The 21,101-nt window shown below is 58.2% G+C and overlaps 1 protein-coding gene across 3 annotated transcripts; it reads left to right on the top strand.

Moving 5' to 3' along the window:
* Positions 1–114: 114 nt before the first annotated feature.
* Positions 115–16,152, top strand: TSPAN32 (tetraspanin 32). 3 transcript variants are annotated; one of them, XM_030810162.1, is made up of 10 exons: positions 115–327; positions 958–1,072; positions 2,109–2,206; positions 6,561–6,635; positions 11,598–11,699; positions 12,419–12,505; positions 14,181–14,264; positions 14,528–14,619; positions 15,296–15,477; positions 15,815–16,152. In XM_030810162.1, the coding sequence occupies exons 1-10, from the start codon at positions 262–264 to the stop codon at positions 15,874–15,876; spliced, it is 963 nt and encodes a 320-aa protein (XP_030666022.1). In that variant the 5' UTR covers positions 115–261; the 3' UTR covers positions 15,877–16,152. The 3 variants fall into 3 exon arrangements, with proteins under 3 accessions (XP_030666022.1, XP_012366868.2, XP_030666023.1); XM_030810163.1 differs by lacking the exons at positions 115–327; positions 6,561–6,635 and having other exon boundaries at positions 982–1,072; positions 15,815–15,876; XM_012511414.2 differs by lacking the exons at positions 14,528–14,619; positions 15,296–15,477; positions 15,815–16,152 and having other exon boundaries at positions 301–327; positions 13,821–14,264.
* Positions 16,153–21,101: the final 4,949 nt, after the last annotated feature.

Raw genomic sequence — 21,101 nt, 5'->3', positions numbered from 1 at the left:
CTGGTGTCTTGGGCTGGGCTGGGGGCACCAGGGTGAGGTGGTGGGGGGAGCCAACCTCACTGCCCCTCCCCTTCCTGCCTGCCCTTCTTCCGGGGCACCCAACAGCTCAGTCCTAGGGCGATGTTGACAGACAGACAGAGGGGCGGATGCAGCCTACCTCCTGGGCAGGGAGCTGCGGTCTGAGGCCCCTGCCCAGCTGGAAACCACAGGAAGGGGAAGGGAGGGGAGAGGAGGAGAGGAGAGGAGAGGAGGGGAACCGTCATGGGGCCTTGGAGTCGAGTCAGAGTTGCCAAATGCCAGATGCTGGTCACCTGCTTCTTTATCTTGGTAACAGGCAGGTCGGACAGGAGTGGGTGGTGGGTGGGAGTGAGCAGGGGTGAGGGGTGGCAGGGCCTCACCACAGGGATTACCCCTCCCCTGACACACACACCAGCCCTACTGTCCCTGTCCTGCCCTTGCAGACATGTGCCTGGGGCTCCTGGTGGCAGACAGCCGCAGGCAGTGACTGCCATGGGCAGCCCCATCTCTCCTCCTGAGAGGCAGCACAGAGCCTGGAGGAGGCCTGAGTGGGGCCGAGGCCTGGGGTGAGCTGGGGTGGTGGGGCACTGGCTGCCAGGCTCCAGGAATCTTCTCCCCTTCTTGCCTGGGAGGGTGCTGGCAAAGGGGTGGGGCTGACTCCCACTCTGTAGACAGAATGATCAGAGGTCCTGGGTGTCTGGGGAAGCTGGGCTGTGTGTGTATGCGTCTACCATGTGTGGGTGCCTGTGAGTGTACTGGGGCGTCTGCAGTGAAGGTCCCCTGAGACCACTCCACAGAAACACTGGGAATCCCTGCAGCTGAGCCTGTCTCTCACAGGACCAGGAAGCTGGAGAGAGCCCCAGCCCTGCCCCCTGGGGCCGAGCTCCCTGCTCCTGTGGCTGTCCTGTGCCCCACACTCTGAGTCTGCCCTATCCACAGCTGCTGGGCCTCTCTGTGGCCACCATGGTGACTCTTACCTACTTTGGTGCCCACTTTGCTGTCATCCGTCGAGCGTTCCTGGAGAAGAACCCGTACCAGGCTATGCACCAATGGGGTAAGTGAGGTCCAGGCCTGGCTGCATCGGGAGGGGCCTCAGGTGCAAGGGTGGCTGGTAGGAGCCCAGCTGGACATCTCACAGTCAGAATGGTGCCAGGCCCTGGGCAGGAGCCAGAGGTGGTCAGGGGCAGGGAGGGGCTGCCATGGAGTCCTAGCTCCCCCGGGCGGGGCCTCGGGTCTGGGTGACAGCCGGTGTTCCTGCCTGGTTCTTGTGCCCCACAGGAGCATGGGCACAGTGTGGGTATATGTTGGGCAGGGTCAGGACCTGGCTGTGTGCAGTCAGGGCTCAGTCCCTGGGACTGGCCTGGGGCCGGGCACAGCAGGTCCATGAGGGCTCCACGTGGCTGATGTTCCACTCAGGACCTGGGATGTGGGTGGGGAGGAGGTGGGGGCTGCTCTAGCCAGACGCCTCCCTGCAGAGACTCAGCAGCGACTTATCCAACATCCAGAGAGCGGGAGCCAGGGCCAGAGCCTGCTGGGGCCACTCAGGGGTAAGGCTGAGGAAGGCCCCTTTGATGAGGGGATGCCGGAGCCAGACCTGCAGGGGACTCTCAGGCAGGAGCTCAGGGGGCCCAGGAGGGCTGCAGCCCGGTGGGCCAATGTGGGGAAACTGAGGCCCAGGAGGTCAGGGCTGCTGCCTTAGAACCCAATGCTTTTCCCCAAGTCCTAGGACCAGGGCCTCCCTGGAGGGGGACGCCTGGGGCCCAGGTCCAGGTCCGGACTGATAAGATTACAGCTCCAGTCCGGCCAGTTGTCACTAGGGCATGGCAGGGAGCATGTGGCTTCTAAGATAGCCCCACAGGCAGGGAGGGCAGAGAGGAAAAGAGGGAAGGAGGGGCAATCCCCCAGGCTGAATGAGTCCCACCTCCCTCCTCCTTCCCTCAGTGCCATCTGATGGAGAGACAGGCCCATTCAGAGCCCCCCAGGAGTCCCGCACGGCCCCTGACTCCCAAGTTAGATTTCACACCCAGGCTGTGTGCACTCAGGACCTGTCCTGGGCACCCCTAACACTCCTCCTCTCTCCTCCCAACCAGCCTTCTCTGCGGGGTTGAGCCTCGTGGGCCTCCTGACTCTGGGAGCTGTGCTGAGCGCTGCAGCCACTGTGAGGGAGGCCCAGGGCCTCATGGCGGGGGTGAGTTCATTGTGTTCCCAGATGCTCAGGCCCCCAGAAAAGAATCAGGAAGGAGTAAAGAGCTGGCAGGGCTGTGCGCCACCCCTACACCTGAGTGACCAGGCAGAAACAGAAGCCCCAGGGATGCTGGCCAGCAGAGACCTCCGCATCACCCCCACACCTGAGTGTCTAGGCAGAAACAGAGGCCCCAGTGATGCTGGCCAGCCGAGACCCCCCACCTGGGTAACCAAGGCCCCTCCACCAGGCTCTACCTGACCCTGTCATCTACATGCCCAACAAGGGTTCCTATAGGAGCCCTGAAAGAGAGAGACGGCCCTCCTCACCCTGGGAGCCCTTTCCAAAGTCCCTGGGAGGATCTGGTTCTATTGCCCAGCAAGCTCTGGGAGGGCACAGGGAGCATCCCATTTCCTGTTCAGACGAGGCCAGGCCAGGCAAGGGAAATGCCCCTTGAGCTCTCCAGCCTGGGTTCTCCTGAGCTGCACACCCTCCTTCCCAGCTGCTGGAGGTGTCTCCCCAGCCCCGAGGCCCCATAGGTCCCTCCACCCCACCCCATAGCAGTGGCCCCTTGTCACCCTCATTCCTACTCCTCCCCATGGGCTTCTGTCTTGGTCCCTGCCAGCCCTCGATGGTCATCGCAGACCCTACCTGGCGGCAGCCTCCCCACGCCTGTCCTGCCCCTGCTGGGCCCACAGCCCTCCTCTCTCACCCCAGCTGGGGAGGCTCCTCCCTGGCGTCCTGGGCTCCCACCTGTCCTTCTAGCCTCCCGTCTCCCCTTTCCAGCCATGAGGAGCTTGTGCTGGGGGCTTTGCTTCCCTGTTTAGCCTGTGAAGCTGGACCCCTCTGGGGGTCCCTGAGGGTAGAGCCTCCCGGGTCCCCAGGGCTGGCAGGGTTTTCACCTCAGCCTTCAAGTTCAGCAAATGCTTGTTTAATGACCCTGGTTTACAAATGTCTCCAAGAATAGGAATAGAGTCACCTCCTGGAGCTGCTGCCGGGCCAACCAGCCCTGGGTGGGCCCATGGGGGGCAGAGGAGGACCCAGCAGCTCCAGCACTAGCCAGGATTCCTGCTCCGGGGCACAGGAGCCTGGGCAGGGACAACCCAGCCTGTGCTATCTGGCTTCAGGGCCAGGTGGGAGGCCCCAGTGGGGAGATGACAAGGCAGGTAGTCTGCCCCCCCAGAGGGTGTGTGACCTGCAAAGGGACACTTGGATGGAGGAAAAGGCTGGCAACGGGGCCAGGCCAAGGGGTCCAGGTCTAAGCTAGAGGCCCACAAAGAACCAGCGCTGGGGCTGCAGCACCGTCCACCAGGGGGTGCCATGGTGCTGGGCTTGAGGCCACATATGCGGAAGCCAGCTGCTGGGCCACGGGGCTCCTGTCCCGGTCACCAGCCTTTCCCACCCCACCCTGCCCCCGTGCGCAAACCAGTCTAGCACCCTGATCTGTGGCCAAGGTGGTCAGGGAGCACCTGGGCTCGGGTTCTGTGTCCCCAGCCAGCCTCAAGGCCAGGGTGACTTGATATGTGGGTCAGGCTTGTAGAGCAGCCTGGGAGGCCCCCAGCTGGATGCCTGCACTGGACTGGGGTCCTGAGGACACTCCCGTCCCAGCTGGGTGGGCTCCAGCACACCCCCCAAGCCCCAGTGCACTTAGACCCGGCCTGGATGGTGAGCTCAGCATGGCCACAGCAGGGAGCTGGGAGACCCCAGTCAAGAGATCTGCCCCGTTGAGCTGCATGCATGTGTGTGCATGAAGGTGAACCTATGTGCATGTGTGTGCAAATATACGTGTGTGTGCATGTGCATGAGTGTGTGTGTGCATGTGCAGGTGCCTCTGTGTGTGTGTGTGTGCGTGTGTGCAAGTATCTGTCACCGGTCTTCACCTGCCCCTGTTGCCATACGGGTGTGGTGTCTGCGTGTTGCATCTGGCACATCTGTGTGTGTGTCTGCATGCATGAGCACAAGTGAAGGGGCTAGGGATGGGGAGCAGGGAGTGGAAAGATTTTTTCCAGTGGGCTGGGCGCCTGGATGCTCCCCGCAAAGCCCCTTCCTGCCTGCCCCCACCCCTCCAGCCTCTCCCCTAGCTGGCCTCTCGCACAGGAAATGAAAGAGCTTGCTGGGCTGAGAAAGCAGAGCTGGCAGTGCTGCCCAAGGAAGCACATTCAATTCGCTTATGTATCTATTTATTTATTTCCATTTAGAATGAGGAGAAAGAAAATGGCCAGGGCAGACCTGACCACCCAGCAGCCTCTGATGGTGAAGGCCCTGGGGAGGTCTGGGTGGGCCCATCCACCGCCCAAGATCCTCTCTGCGTGGGGGGTTGGCGGGGGGGAGAGAGAGGGAGAGAAAGAGAGAGAGAGAGAGAGGCCGTGGATGCTCTTTCTCCTGAGGAATGAAATGGTTTCTGGAAAATGCTGGTCCCCTGAGCTGGCTCAGGGCCTCAAGCCTGGGAGGCAGCATTGAGTGATAGCTTCCAGATGGGGACGGTGGCCCTCAGCCAGCAAGGAGGAGGAGGACGACGAAGAAGGAGGAGGGAAGAGGAGAAGGGGGAGAAAGAGGGAGAGGGAAGAGGAGGAAAAGGAGGGAAAAGTGGGAAGAAGGGAGAGGGAGAGGGGGAGGGAGAGGGAGGGGGAGGGGGGAGGAGAAGGAGGGAGGGGGAGAAGGGAAGAGGAGGGAGAAAGAGGGAGGACAAGGGAGGAGGAGATGAAGGAGGGGGAAGGAGGAGAAGGAGGAGGGGGAAGGAGGAGGAAAGAGAAAAGAGGAAAGAAGGTGAAGAGAAGAAAGAGGGGGAGGGTGGAGATAGGAGGAAGAAGAGGAGGAAGGAGGAGGAGAGAGAAGAGAGGAGGAGGAGGCAGCTCCCGGCCATCCCCCATCAGGCCTTGCAGCCTCCAGGGCAGGCAGGAGGGCCATGGGGAGCCTCCAGCGCCCTGTCCCTGCAGGGCTGGAAGCCCAATGCTCGCGCCTGTGCTTGGGGGCCAGCAGGACTCCCCAGCTCTTTCCACACCCCTCTTGCACAGCTTCCCCTGGCATGCCAGCGTTGTCGCTGCCCACCTGCCAGCATGTGTGGGTCTCTGTCTATTCCGCCGGCACCCATGCTCCTGGCATCACCCTGAATGGGGCCCCAGGGTTGGAAGGGCCCAGACCCAACCTGCTTCAGCCTGTGGACCACCCAGGCTGGCACAGTGCTGCCTGCAGGGGCTGGCGTTTCAACAGGGCCTCAGGACTCCTGGGGGAGCTGCCTGGTCGGCGGCTAGACTCACCGTCAGGTACTCCAGGTCCTCAGGGCACCAGCACGAAAGCAAAGGCAGCCGCCCAGACCCTGAGTGGGAGGACATCCCCAGGGTTCTTAGCCTGAGTGACCTCTGCCACCATCCATAAAACTGTATCGGGGGCATCTGTCTGCTCTCAGGGGAGGGGGTCTCTCATGTTCCTCAGCTTCCACAAGGGGCTCTCAAAACCTGGAAGCACTGACCCAGAGAACAACGGGGCAAGTGCCGGGGGCTGGTGAGCAGACGTTTCAACCAGAGAACGCCCCACTCGACGACTAGGGGCACGGGCATCAGTGAGAGAGAGGGGACAGTGGTTGGCCGGGCCATGGGGACCCAGGCAGAGTATGGAGAGAAAGGGAGGTGAGGGAGGTGGGCTCAACTGCAAAGAGAGAGGGCATAGCATCCTGAGCAGGCGCCACATCTGTCCCAAGCCTCACTAGCGCTGGGCTAGCTGGTGCCTTCTTTCAGAAAAGAAGGCAAAACAGAAGAGCCTACAGCACCAGCCCTGGAGAGGCTCAGGCTCAGGGAAGACTCTGTCTGGCCCTGTCCAGGTCCATGCCCCTCAGGAAGCAGCCCTGCTTCCTGGGCAGAGGTCTCCATCTTCTCAGGGGCGCCCTGCCCCTCATGGGCAGGGGTGCGGTGTTGCCATCAACAGGCCCCTGGGGGCCAAAATGGGAGAACAAGGGACGAATTCCCAAAAAGCGCCAAGGAAGGGGATGGGAAGGTGCTATGGAACCCATGCATCCAGCGCCCACGCTCTCCCCAGGCCAAGTCTCCCTCTCAGGCAGTGGGGAGCGGGGCTCAGACCCACACCTCAACCAAGCATCCCGCTGGGGGCACAGCCTGAGGGCACTGCCCTGCCCAGGCCTGCCAGGCCCCACCAGGCCCCGCAGTGACTGACCCCCCGCCCCGCAGTGGCCACCCTCCCACAGTGACCGGCCCCCGCAGTGACCAGCCCCCCGCAGTGACCGCACCCCCCCACAGTGACTGACATCCCGGCAGTGACTGGCCCCCCCTCAGTGACCAGCCCCCGCAGTGACCGGCCCCCATCAGTGACCAGCCCCCAACAGTGACCAGCCCCGCTCTGCCCCCAGGGCTTCCTGTGCTTCTCCCTGGCATTCTGCGCACAGGTGCAGGTGGTGTTCTGGAGACTTCACAGCCCCACCCAGGTGAGCACCAGCTGCCCTACCCTGCAGTGCAGGGTCCCCCAGTAAGCCAGTGGGAGCCTGGGGACTGGGGAGCAGTCCTGGGAGGAGCAGCCCCAGCTTCCAGGCTTGTGCTGACCGGGTGGGGTGAGGGAGACCGCAGCCTGGGTTCCCTCTGCCTGAGGCTGCAGGGAGTCCAAGCGCTGGAGGTGGGTGAGGGCCAGCAGCTCCCCGGTGGGGAGGGACCTATGCTGTACCCATGCCTTCGCCCCAGCCTCATTTTCTTGAAGCCCCTCAGCCCACCCCCTCCTGAGCTGATCCCCCTCGGGTTTGGGGTAGGGAATGAGGAGGAAGAAGAAGGAAAGCCGCTGGCTTGGCCTTAGGGGTTGACTGGAAGGAACAGAGTGTTCCAGAAAATGAGACCTGAGGGCCGGCGTTCCTGATGGAGGCCTGGTGGGGCAGACAGTGCCAGTAGGGAAGGGGCCTGGAGACCCGCGGACTGGGGTGTCGCAGCCTCCACCCACTCCACGGAATGCCACCCATCCTTCCGTCCTGGATGCTGACCTGCCTGGAGGAGGGTCTGGCCTAGCTGACCCTGGGCAGGGGCCAAGGGCGTCCCCGTGGAAAGGCCAGCAGCTTGGAGAGGAAGGAGGCCTCCCTGGCCTAGCAGACAATGAGAGCTTGGTAGCAGAGCCAGCCCCACCTTCCCCTTGAGAGCCAGACCCGGTGAGAGCCCCCAGGGCAGCCGGGTAGCACCAGGGACAGCCACAGGCAGGGTCATGGAGTGGGGCAGGAGAGCCTGGCAGGTCACAAGAGGTGATTTCTTGGAGCCCTAGCTGGAGTCCTAGTGGCCTCGTGAATTCATGTGCCTGGTTGCCCAGGGCCCCCAAACACAGGCTTGGCCATGAGAGATACCGAGGCTGATAGCAGGCAGGTCCTCTGGGTGAGCTCTGCAGAGCGCCTGCTGTGCAGGTTCTTGAGCTGTGCTGGCAGCCTGAGTGTGGTGGTCCCCACCGTGGTTTGCAAATGGGGGGATTCAGGCCCTCTAGGGATGGGGGGAGCTCAAGGTTACCCTGGCAGTGCCAGGGCTGGATTGGGGCTCCAGGCTTACCACAAAGCCTCTTGGCCCCAAAGTGCCCGCTCACCCCTGGCATCATTTGGGATGAACCGCCTGACCCAGGTGGGAGAAACACCATTTTCTCAGGCCCAGAAGGATCCCAGAGGGGCTGAGCCCCCAGAAGAGGGCTGTGGCTTTGAGGATTGGCACAGTAGTCTTACCAGGGTGGTGAGCTGGGCCAGGCCCGTGTTTTGGCCTCACGCTTCCTGTTCACTGAGGGGTGGTCTGGCTCATTTCAGGTCTGGGTCACAGTGTGGGTGGCCGAGGTCAAGACAGCTGCCAGGGTGCCCGGGCTCATCTGGGGCAGCTGCAGCCCATGCCCCATGATTCTGTGTGTTTATGGCTCTGATCGTGGAGCCACAATTCTGGAGGGGAGGGGGCCATACAGGGGCCACAGGACAGAACGCAGCTGGGGCCTGCTCTCTGGGAAGGGAAGTGGGGGCAAGAAGATAGATGCCCCAGCCAGGCTCACCTATGGCCTGTCCCAGCCCCAGGCAGCATCCCCCACACACGGTCCTTGTCTGGCCCGTGCGCCCAGCTGCCCTTCAGGGGTCAGTTCTCAGGGCCTTGCCTGACCTCAGGCAGGGAACTGGGGCTTCCTCCTGGGCCTCTGGTCCCCCTCTGCCCCTCCCAGTGGGTCTTGACTTCCAGCATCATCCGTGTCAGGCCTGGTGGCCACGGAGGTGGCCTGGGCGAAGGAGCTCTGAATATGAAGTCAGTGTCCTTGGGCTGCCCTTGGGCAAAGCCACTTTATCTTCCCGGGCCTCGGTTTCCTTTTCTGTGAAGGGAGTGCCGAGATCCAGGGGCTGCATGGGTGGGAATGGCCAGGTGTGTGCAAAGACTCTTCCTCCTCACCTGCATGCCTCCTGCCGTGCCCTGTTGCCCAGGCTGGTCCTCCAAGACACGGGACTTGCTCGAAGCTGTCCTGGGTCTGGATGCAGTAGCTTTGGTGCCAGGGCCCTGGCCCTGAGCAGGAGGGGCAGCTGCACATCCCATCTCCTGGCCTCCACCCTCAGGGCCCACCAGAGCCGAATGGGCTTCAGCCTTGGGCTCCCTGTCCAACAAGGTCCTGCTGGCAGCCTAGACAGTGGCAAAGGCCAAAGGCCCCAAGCTGTTGGCACCGGAAACGTCGAGGTGAGAGCCGGGGGCCCAGAGCCCAGCCCGGCCCATTCACCCATTCCCCCATTCCCCCTGTCCCTCCCCACAGGGCCACTGAGGTGTCCTGAACGCAGGGTCAGGGTGACTCATGTGGCGGCCCTGCGGATGGGAAGGCAGAGGACAGAGGAGGGAAGGGACCAGCCACATGCCCTTGGAGGTGCCCTGTGGCCACAGACCCTGGCCCAGCGCTGAGAGTGGGGTGCCCCTCCCCCTCCCCAACCCTTGCCCCAGGGAGTCCTGGCTGCCACTTCCCTGGGATGCTTATGTGGGCAGGAGGCGTGGACCAGGCTTCAGGGATGAATGTGGAGCTTGAGGGCTATTAATTACGTTCTCCTCGAGGCCTGAGAGCCACTTTGCGGCAACCCTCCCCCTGTCCCCGGACGAGTCTGCATCGGGAATAATTCATGCTCAAATTAAGTACAGCAGTGTGGGGTGCAGCCTCGCCCTCGCAGTCTGGCCCCACCCTGGAGCCACTTCCCTCCCTGGATCCTCCAGCCGCCGAGTGGGCTCAGGCCAGAGCCGGCTCTGGACCTGTGGGGCTGGTCCACAGGCCTCCTGCAGCTCCTGGTCCCCACCCGCCGCTCAGGACCTGTCTGTACCTGAGCACTTTCAGCAGACACGGGATGGGGTCGCCAAGCCCAGGCAGACACCAGGGACGATCTGGTGGTGGGGAAAAGCCCCAGCGGGGACCCCTGGCCCTCAGGCCTCAGTCTGGGCAGGGGTTGGAGAAACATATAGTACAACGGGTGGGTCCAGCAGCCGGGAATTCTGTGCTGGCCCTGCTGCTCCAGGTCTTTGTTCTGAAGCACCTCCTGGGCACTGGAAGACAGAGCTCAGTGCATTGGTACCTGTCAGGAAGCACCTGCCCCCACGTGTCCTGAGAAACGCAGGCCCCAGGCTCCTTCAGAGTCCCCAGAGCCTGGAATGGAGACAGATGGTGAAGCACCACCTAGGAGCCCAGGCCCCGTGGAGAGTGGCCGGCCTGGCCTCCAGGGCCCTCCAGGGCCAGGCTACTGGCTTTGGGGCGGGAGGCCTACCTCGCTGAGCTCTGCTTCCCCAGTCGTGGGGAGAGCTGCTTGGCAGAGCCAGGCAGGGCAGGAAGAGCCAGGCAGGGCAGGAAGAGCCAGGCAGGGCAGGCAGAGCAGGCCCCTCAGCCACTAGCAGGAGTTGTCACTCTCGCCCATGCTGTGGTAATAATGACACCTTGCTCAGAGCCTCAGAGGCACCTGTGTCCTCCTTGGGCCATGGCAGGCGCCTGACAATGGGAACAGTCATTGGAGTTGGGAGGGAAGCAGGAGGGGAGGTCCGAGCCAACCCCAGGCCCACTCCGCCGGGCCTCCAGCCCTCACCAGGACCTCCACCCACGAGGACACAATGGCCAGGCCAGACTCCACCCCCATTGCACACTCACAGACGCTGAGGCTGAACAAGGCCCCCGCCCAGGCCGACAGTGGTGTGGCCAGCTTGGTGCCTGCCCCGCCGAGGGCACTGCAGGGAGGATAAGGCTGGCTGAGTCGGGGATGACTCACGGAGAGTGGTCTGACTTTTATTAGCCATCAATAGGAGGGATGCATTAGGGTCAGGAGCCAAGTTTGGCCTGGAAAGCCCATCTGACTCCTGTTGGGGCCTCCAGGCTTGGGCAGGGCTGACCGAGAGCCTCCACTGCCCACTGCTCGCCAAGTTGGCCACTGTCAGGGCCTGCCACGGGGGCTGGGCCCCAGTGCAATGAGGACTGCCGTAAGCCACCCTTCCTTTCTGGAGGGCAGGTGTGAGTGGCTAGAGTGGGCCTGGGGCTTCCATTCTCCCCCAGCCCTTTGAGGCAGCTGCTGAGCATCCCCTCCATGTGTCCTGACTGTCAGCATGGCATTTGGGGGAGAACTGAGGGCCTCTGAGGCAGGAAGGAGATATCAGAGGGCCGGGACCTCAAAGAGAGCCTCGCCCTGTGCCAGGAGACCAATGACTCCCGGAGCAGTCACAGAAGCCTTCCTGTAGGAGGCGAGATTCCAGTTTGTCTTTGAAGGAGTAACTTGGCAGGGGAGAGCATCTTGCTTAGGAGGGTGGAGACATGAGGTCCAGGTGTTGTTGGGGTGTGGAGCGCAGGCAGCACATCCAGCCAGGCCCTGTCACCTTCCACCTTCTCCACTCCCTGCCCCACAGTGGCCTCATCCGCCCAGATCTGACCCCGGGTGCCCAAGGCTTCTCTGGTCAAAAGCCTTACCCAGAGCCCAGCTGCCCAGGCTTCCGGAAGGCAGCCAAGTGATTCTTGGGAAAGACCTAGAATCCCCCAGCTTTTTGTGAGCTGAGGTCCTGGCACAGGGTCTCTCAAGCCTTTTCCACCAGGCCCTGCCCCATCCCCCATTTCCAGGTCAACAGTAGCATGATGGAAACTTCCCTGGGCCGACCTTGTAAGACCACAGCAGAGGCAGACGCAGAGCTTGGCATCTGCTTTATCCTGCAGGACCCTCTGGGGGCAGGAGGGCCACTCTGACAGCCATTGTGTGAAGGCCCCACCGTTGATGTTGGGAAGCACTGTGACTGGCTGCCCAGGGACCCAGGCTCCCCTTTGGGGAGATCCACCTGCTACGAGGAGGGCGGTGCTGGGACGTCACTCAGTACTAAGGGCCCACCAGCCTTTGGGATGTTGTGGGGAGGCGGCTGTGTCCCTGGATCTCCCACCAGGGCCAGGACCTCCCTGTGGTCTCTTGGTGCAGGTGGAGGACACCATGCTGGACACCTACGACCTGGTATATGAGCAGGCGATGAAAGGCACATCCCACGTCCGGCGGCAGGAGCTGGCAGCCATCCAGGATGTGGTGAGCGTGGGGGCGGCTGGGTGGCAGGGCGGTCAGCTTCTGCTTGGACTGCAGTTCAGAGAACAGGCACAGGGTGGCCTGTGAGAGGTCTGGCCAGGCACCAAGGGGGTTCCAGGATGCAGGCCAGAGCTGCCCCTCAGGGCTGAGGGCAAAAAGCTCCAATCCTCTGTCGCCCAGGAAAGGGCCGCCTACCAGATTCTCGAGGCCCAGTGCAAAATGAGAGGGCAGGGCCCTGTATTCAGAAACACTGAAGGATTTCAAGAGCATTAAAGCAAATACGGGGCCGAACATAGTGGCTCACGCCTATAATCCCAGCACTTTGGGAGGAGGTGGAGGCAGGTGAATTGCTTGAGCCCAGGAGTTCGAGACCAGCCTGAGCAACATAGGGAGACCTTGTTGCTACTTAAAAAAAAAAAAAAAAAAAAAAAAGCACGCACAGCGCACAGGCCCTGTGAGCAGGGCGGGGAAGCTGCCTGGCTCCAGCAGGTGTTCTGTCACCAGCAGGCAGGCAGCACGGCTTGAGAGAGCTCCCCTCACCAGGGCCCCGCTGCGCAATGGCTGGAGCCCCCAGCAGAAGCAGTTGCAATACCCATAGCCCCAGCCTTGGCCTGCAGGGAACCCCACCTGGATCCTTGTGGTGCCTCAGTTTCCCCATATGTGCTGCCCGCCTCCTGGGGTCTCAGGAGCACATCACCACTCCCTCCCTTCTGTTCCTGTAGTTTCTGTGCTGTGGGAAGAGGTCTCCTTTCAGCCGTCTGGGGAGCACAGAGGCTGACCTGTGTCAGGGAGAGGAGGCGGCAAGAGAGGTGAGGAGGGGACCTGGATGCTGGCCAGGCAAGACCCTCGGGGGCTGGACACCCTGCGGCCCAACCCTGAGACCCAGGGCCATCCTCCCGCCCCATCCCTTGGCCTCCCCAGACCCTTGGGACCTGCTGCTGAAGGGCCCAGGGAAGGTTCTGGTGTGATCAGAGGCTAGTCAGGGTTCATGGTACACCAAGCCCATCGGTTGGCCAGGCTGGGCTCAAGACATAAACACAGGCCCCTTCGCCCAGATGGACGCAGGCCCCATGCACCATTCACTCCTTCAAGCCAGTTCCAGCTTGGGGACTTCCCAAGGCCAGCTGAGTCCACAGGAGCCTCTTGGAGTGCACCCATGAGGGCTCTGTGCCAAGGGCTGCAGGGCTGGCGTGGTGGGCTCTGTCTAAGGGGAAGGGTGCAGGCGTCCTGGGGGGCATCAGAAGGAGTTGAAGCACACTCGGAGGAGGAGAAGCGAGGCTGGAGGGTCTGCGTAGGCCAGGGTGTGGCCAGGGCTTCAGCAACAACGGAGCGGGGCCTGAGGCCAGGAAGCCTTTCCTCCCCAGGGCCCTGGGAGAGACTGGGCCCTCCCCTTTTTCTCCTGGTGCCCGGCAGCCCTCCCCCAGCCCACCCTGCCCCCTCCCTGCTCCCCTGCCCGCTCCCCTCCCCTACTGTCCTGGAAACAAACCCACCCTATCTCACAGTGGGAGGCACCTGGCGACCCTCCAAGAAACAGAGGGGAGGAGAGCAAATGGCTGGAGGCCTGGTGAGGGGTGGAGCCAAAGCCCAGGCTCTGAGGGCAGAAGGGCTGGCGCTGAGGATGGTGCTGGGGAGGGACCAGCAGCATCGGGGGCAGGACTAACAGTCAGGACCCCTGTGCCACCCAAGGAGAGACCCCAGGTCCCCTGACTGAAAAGCAGGAGCGAGGGCCTGCCTCAAGCACCCTTGGGATGGCGGGGCCATGGGCCCGACTGCAAAGCCTCCTGGGGAGCCCGAAGAGCCAGCACAGGCAGCAGGCACGGAGCCACCCAGATGGGCAGGCATGGGTGGGAGGGAGGCAGACCTGCCTGTGGGGGACAGAAGGGTGAGCCCTAAGACACTGCGGAGGCCTCCACAGCCCGCCCCAGTTGCCACCATCTCCAGGGTTCAGAGACAGGCCTGCCACCTCCCTTTTCTGGAAAGATGCCTCTGGGTGCCATGCCCTGGGGTGGCACTGGAAGCCCGGGATGGAACCAGGACCCTGGGACCATGCAGGGACCCCCCTCACACCCCTCCACCAGCTGGCTTCCTGCCCTCCTTGTTAGCCATTGCCCTCTGGTCACCAAGGTGCTGTGCCTGGCCCCGAGCTGGATGCTGGGAACCCAGAGTGAATTAGAAGTGGCCCGGCCCAGGGGAGCCAATGTGTGGCCCAACATGGACACTCAGGACAGCTGGGAGACGGCACCAGCTGGGCCTAGGGCAGTGCCCGGGTGCCCACAGAGGCCAGCCCTGTCCCATTGGGCTTCACCTGCTTGTACTGCCTTTCCCTATAGTCCTGGGGGCTTCCTAGGAATGTGCTGCACCCGCCGCCCTGCTGCCCTGGCACTGGCCTAGGTGGGCGCTGCAGCTCTGTGGCCCCACAGAAGCCGCTTGTCCAGGCAGGGAGGGCCTCTCATGGCGGGTGCCATGCCTGCTGCCCTCTCACAGGACTGCCTTCAGGGCATCCGGAGCTTCCTGAGGACACACCAGCAGGTCGCCTCCAGCCTGACCAGCATCGGCCTGGCCCTCACGGTACCCCCTCGCCTCCCTCACTGCCCCTTCCCACCTCCTGCCCCTCAGCCTGCCCAGCCCCCGAGTCAGATGGAAGGGTGACCTGGGACAGGATCTCTGGTCTTGGGCCTCACTGGCTGCCAATCTCAGGGAGCTGGTCTGGTGTGACAGTGCCTGCCTCCTGCAGCTGGGCTGCCCCCTTACACTGCAGAGTCCTGATGCTTCCTGGGGAGGGGCGCTTCCACCCTGGAGCAGGGGGGCAGCCGCGGGTGTCTCCCTCCCAGGTGTCCGCCTTGCTCCTCAGCTCCTTCCTGTGGTTTGCCATCCGCTCTGGCTGCAGCTTGGACCGCAAGGGCAAATACACCCTGGCCCCACGGTAGGGCCCCCTGCCTGCCCCCACCCTCTCTGGAAGGGTCCTCCAGCTCTGCTCGAGAGGCATCTGCTCTGCCAGCTGCTAGGAGGGAGCCCCAAGACCAAGCCCCAGACTGACGCTGTAGAGGAAACGCTTTGGGGGTGGCTGAGTGCCAGGGTGGGGTGGGAAACCTGGAGAGTTTCCAGACCCAATGCACCGCACCCCATGGCCCACATGGGGACCCCCCTTTGCTTGCCCCCAGGCCTTACCAAGACCTGGAGATGGATGCTTCTGGGCCTCCAGATTACAGCCCCAGGCCAGGATCTCTATGCTTGAATACCCCGGAGCTCCTCATGCTTAGGGGGCAGGGAGGGTCCAACCCGCAGCCAGGCAGCTCTTCCTGCCCCCACGGAGCCTGGCCTGTCTCTGCCTGCCATGCCCATTAACCCACCCACTTGCTCTTCCTGGCCATCCAAGCCCCCTTCCCTGGGTCCTCTGCATTCTACAATAGCCTCACAGTTCCCTCTAGAACATTCCGCAACAGCCTCACAGTCCCCCTAGAACATTCCACAGCAGCTCCATAATCCCCTCTAGAACATTCTGCAACAGCCCCATGATCCCCTCTAGAACATTCCACAATAGCCTCACAGGTCCCCTATAGAACATTCCACCACAGCCTCATGATCCCCTTGCTCCTCAGAGCATGTGGCCGCCAGCCTCAGGAGCCCAGCCTCTTCAGATGCTCCCAGGGTGGACCCGCACATTGTCTCCGCTCCGAAGCAGAGGCTATTGGTCCAAGAGGATGCTCCGGTAGTCTTCGGTGGCTGCAGGAGAACGATGCTGCACCTCTGCCCCTCTCCTGCCACCTGCCTGCCCACAGAGGTGAAGACACCCCTGCTGTCAGCCCTCATGGGATCCCTGAGGGGAGGGTCCGAGCTGTGAGGAGGGGAGGGAGTGAAGGCCCAGCCAGAGAGTCAGGCTCCATTGGGAACAGATGCAAGGGTAAGGGGTAGCTCACCAAATCCCTCCATGGGAACGGGCTGGGTGCAAGCACAAAGGAAGCCACACTGGAGGCAGCAGCCCAGGGCAGACTGAAAGACACTGGTGGTCCACGCCCTGGTGGGCTCCACCCAGACACAAGCTGCACTGGTTTTCTATGCTGCGTAAGAAGCAGCACAGATGTAAAGACTGCAAGCAGTGCCCATTTATGATCTCGCAGCTCTCCAGGGCAGAAGTCCCAGTGGGCTCAGCGGGTGCCCTGCACGGGGTCTCTCAGACTGACGTCAGGCCTTGGTGGGCTGCACTGTCATCGGGAGGCTCCGGGGAAGCATCTGCCTCCAGGACCATTCAGGCTGTTGACAAGTCAACTCCTCAGGGCTGTAGGACTGAGGTTCCCACGTCCTTGTCCCTGCTCCTGTGGCCCCTCCACCTTCAAACCAGCAATGGTGCATTGAGCAAATTGTGGTCAAATATACATCACATAAAATTTACCATCTTAACCATTTTTAAGTGTATGGTTTGTGGCATTAAATACATTCACATTGTTGTGCAACCATCACCACCATCTATCTCCAGAACTTTTTCCAGCTTCTCAAGCTGAACCTCTGTCCCCAGTAAACACCAACTCCCATTCTCTGCCCTGGTCCCTGGCACCCACCATCCACTTTTCGTCTCTATGGATTCAGCTGCTCCAGGAACCTCATATGCGTGGGGTCACACCGGATTCGTCCTTTTGTGTCTGGTTTATTTCACTTACTGTTATGTCCATAAGGTCCATCCATGTTGTATGTAGCCTGTGTCAGAATTCTTGAAAGAGAAATCTTATCAGCTTTCCCATCATCTCACAGCCACGTGGTCCAGGGATTAAGGCAGGACATTTAGTGGGGAGCGGGGAATATTTTAGATATTCTGCCTGCCACACCCACTCTTACTGGACGTTCAGACCACGCTGATGTTGAATTAGCTCTAATGGTCCCTAAATGTTTGCACAATTTGCTCAAAATTCTAAGTCCTGGGTGGAACGCCAAGTTGGCCCAGCCTAGGCCAAGGCCCTAATGAAGCTGACGAAAGAGAAGGAATGTCAAGGCCCTTCTAACTTCCATAGAGGGTGTGTGGCCCCATCTCCCACCAACAATCCTGTAATCCCAACACTTTGGGAAGTCGAGGCAGGAGACTGCTTGAAGCCAGGAGTTTGAGACCAGCCCGGGTAACATAGCAAGATCTTGTTTCTACAACAATAACAAAAAGAAAATATTAGCCAGGCATGGTGGCACACAACTGTGGTCCCAGCTACTCAGGGGGCTGAGGTGGGAGGATCTCTTGAGCCCAGGATGTCGAGGCTGCAGTGAGCCATGATCACAGTACCGCACTCCAGCCTGGGTGACAGAGTGAGACCCTGTCTCAAAATATAAACAAATAGGCAGGGGGCAGTGGCTCACACCTGTAATCCTAGCACTCTGGGAAGCCGAGGCAGGCAGATCTCTTGAGGTCAGGAGTTCAAAGCCAGCCTGGCCAAAATAATGAAACCCTATATCTACTAAAAATACAAAAAAATTAGCCAGGCGTGGTGGCGGGCACCTGTAATCCCAGCTACTGAGCAGGCTGATGCGGGAGAATCGCTTGAACTTGGGAGGCAGAGGTTGCAGTGAGCCGAGATTGCACCATTTATATATATATATATATATCCCAAAGGAATATAAATTGTTCTGTCCTAAAGACACATGCATGCATATGTGTCACTTCAGCACAATTCACAATAGCCAACACATGGAATCAACCTAACTGCTCATCAATGATAGACTGGATAAAGAAAATGTGGTACATATACACCATGCAGTACTATGCAGCCATAAGAAGAAATGAGTTCATGTCCTTTGCAGGGACATGGATGGAGCTGGAGGCCATTATCCTCAGCAAACTAATCCAGGAAAAGAAAACCAAATACCGCATGTTCTCACTTATAAGTGGGAGCTAGATGATGAGAACACGAGGACACATGGGGGAAAAAGACACACAGTGGGACCTGTTGTTGGGTTCGGGGTGGGAGGAGGGAGAATATCAGGAAGAATAGCTAATGGATGCTGGGCTGAATAACTGGGCAATGGAATGATCTGTGCAGCAAACCGCCATGGCACATGTTTACCTATGTAACAAACCTGCACATCCTGCACATCTACCCCTGAACTTAAAAGCTGGAATTTTTTTTTGTTTTTTTTTTGAGACGGAGTCTCACTCTGTCGCCCAGGCTGGAGTGCACTGGCGCGATCTCGGCTCACTGCAAGCTCTGCCTCCTGGGTTCACGCCGTTCTCCTGCCTCAGCCTCCCGAGTAGCTGGGACTACAGGCGCCCGCCACCACGCCCAGCTAATTTTTTGTATTTTTAGTAGAGGCTGGTCTCGATCTCCTGATCTCGTGATCCACCCAGCTCAGCCTCCCAAAGTGCTGGGATTACAGGTGTGACCCACCACGCCTGGCCAAAAGCTGGAAATTTTAAAACGAAGAATATATGAAACTAGAGCTGCAATTATGTTACTACCTGATGTCAAGACCTCCCTGAACGGGCAGTGGCTCCTGTGTTGAAGAACTGTGCTCTGATGCCGTGCACAAGTAGGGGAGGGATTGCCAAATCCCCGTGCACATACCTGTTCATCTCCACTGGAAATCACAAAACACCTGTCCCAGATTATGCATGGTCATCCCCCTTCTCCGTGATTTCACTTCCTGCAGTTTTCATGACCCATGGTCAACCACAGTCTGAAAAACAAGTGAGCACAATAAGATAATTTGAGAAAGACAGACCACATTCTCATACCTTTCATGACAGTATATTGTTACAATTGTGCTAATTCTCATTAGTTATTGTTAATCTCTTAATTTGTGTCTAATTTATAAACTAGACCTTATAGGTATGTATGAATAGGAAAAAAACACAGTATGCATAGGGTTCAGCACTATTTGAGTTCCAGGCATCCACTGGGGTCTTGGAACACAGCCCCCATGGGCAATGAGCCCTGCGGTGCTCACCAGCTGTGCCTGTGTGCTCTGCTATGTATCCTTGCTCACAAGTCTAAACATTCTGCCAATCTGGTAGGTGTTAAATGGTATCACATTATAGTTTTAATTTCTATTTCCCTATTTACTAGCCAGGTTTTCATATTTATTGGCCATTTCTGTTTCCCATTATGATGTGAAATGCCTGTTCACATCTTTTTCCCATTGTCTGATTGGATCTAGGCCTTTTCCTTGCTGGTTTATGGGGGTCTTTCTATGTATTACTGGGTGGAATTCATTTGTTGCTTATATGGAGGATGAATATTGTCTCCCAATTTGTGATTTGACTTTGACTTTCTTTATGGTGACCTCTGGTGAACAAATGTTCTTAATTTATTTTTTACCTTTTAATGAAAATCTTAATACAGAAAAAATGCAGAAAGAATAATACGATGAACATGCAAATACCCACCATGATAGCTAATTTTATGAGTCAATTTGGCTGGGCCACAGTGCCCGGCTGTTTGGTCAAACACCAGTCTGGGTATTGCTGTGAAGGTATTTTTAATATATGATTAACATTTAAATTAGTAAACTTTGAGTAAAGCAGGTTACCCTCCATGAGGTGAGTGGGCCTCATCCAATCAGGCCTTAAGGAAAAAGACCGAGGCTTCCTGGAGAAGAAACAATTTAGCCTTGAGACTGAAACATACAAACTTTACCTGAGTTTCCAGCCTATTGGCCCACCCTACAAAATTCAGACCAGCTAGCCCCACAATCACATGGTCTAGCGCCTTAAAATAAGTCTCTGTGTGTGCATATATATGGATATATATGTAATGCATACATATATTGTATATACTACGTTTGTATATTATATTAGTTGTGTTCCTCTGGAAAACCCTAATACAGCCAGCACCTAGATTAAAACAACGTAAGCATTTTGCCTTGTTTGCTTTGTCTCTCTCTCTCTGCATATATATATACATATATATACATACACACACACACACACATATGTAATTAATGTAAATTACAAACACATGGTCATGGCACCTCAAGCACAAATAAATAGTTCAGAAAATTCAGCATTCATTTCCAAAAACGGAGGATATTTTCCAATGAAAGTACAATCCCACTATCACATCTAGCTAAGTTAAACAATCATTTCCTAATAGCATTGAAAACATAATCCATATTCAATTTTTATCAAGTCCCCCAAAACACGTTTGTTGCTGGTTTGTTCAAGCCAAGATGGAATCAAGTCCCATGCTTTGGGAATGTCTCTGTAGTCCAGTTTCTTCCCTATCCCCTGCCCATAATCTTTTCCCCAAGCCACTAACCTGCTTCAGGAGCCTAGATCAGCAGCCAGAAGGTCCCAGGCTCTAAGTCTCATTTCCCAAAGATGTCATTCTACCTGCTCCACTCTCCCCTGCAAATTCCTGTAACTAAAGCTCAGAGCTGAGGGCTTGACCATATGGGAGAATCCTCAGGGACTGCTGTTAGACTGTGTGCTCCTTACAGCCCACATCGGAGATAAATGATGTCTGCTTGTCCCTCATCAGTGAGGCAAAGGTCACCAGGGGACAGCCAGATATTTCCATTTGCTATAGTTTGAATATTTGTGACCCCTCAAAATTCATGTTGAAACTTAATCCCCAATGCAACAGTATTAGAAGGTGGGGCCTTTGGGAAGTCTCCACCCTTAAGAATTGGATTAACACCTTATGAGAGAGGCTTCACACAGCATTCACCCTTTTCCCCTTTCATCTCTTCTGCCATGTGAGGACACAGTCTTTGTCCCCTCTGGAAGGTGTAGCAACAAGGTGCTATCTTGGAAACAGAGTGAGAAGCCCTCACCAACACTGAGTGCTGGTGCCTTGAAGTTGGACTTCCCAGCCTCCAGAGCTGTGAGAAAATAAACTTCTGTTGTTTGTAGATTACCCAGTCTATGGTGTTTTGTTACAGCAGCACAAACAGATTAAGACACGGTTGTAAAGTGATATCTTGTCTTTGCAACTAGCAACCAATCTGTAAGTGTTATGATGTAATTCAGGTCCCCAGCAAACATCTTCTTTTCTAGCTGGAGCATCTATTGATAGTCCTTGCCTGAATCACCCATCCCGCTAGATGCTGCAAAGTGACAAATTTTCTGATCATGCAGCAACTAAAATAGTCCCAGGATCCCATCCTGATAATGATATCCATGTGCCACCCCTCCTGTAGAGCATGGGCCGGATCTAGCCATTTGCTCCTAACAAATAGATTAAGGTCAAAGTCATGGGAAGTCACTTCCTCCCTTCTTTATTTAGGCTACAAAAGGACTCTGCTATAGTCGGGATATTTGACCCTCCAAATCGCATGTTGAAATTTGATCCCCAGTGTTGAAGGTGGGGGCTAATGGGAGGTGTTTGGGTCACAGGGGTGGATCCCACATAAATGCTATGGTGTTGTCCTCACAGTAATGAGTGAGTTCTTGCTCTATTAGTTCCCATGAGAGCTGGTTGTTTAAAAGAG

Source organism: Nomascus leucogenys, chromosome 4 (genome assembly GCF_006542625.1).
Source record: "Nomascus leucogenys isolate Asia chromosome 4, Asia_NLE_v1, whole genome shotgun sequence".
Classification (NCBI taxonomy): Eukaryota; Metazoa; Chordata; class Mammalia; order Primates; family Hylobatidae; genus Nomascus; species Nomascus leucogenys.
Note: the sequence above shows the minus strand (reverse complement) of the source record. Positions and strands in the feature narration are given on the sequence as shown.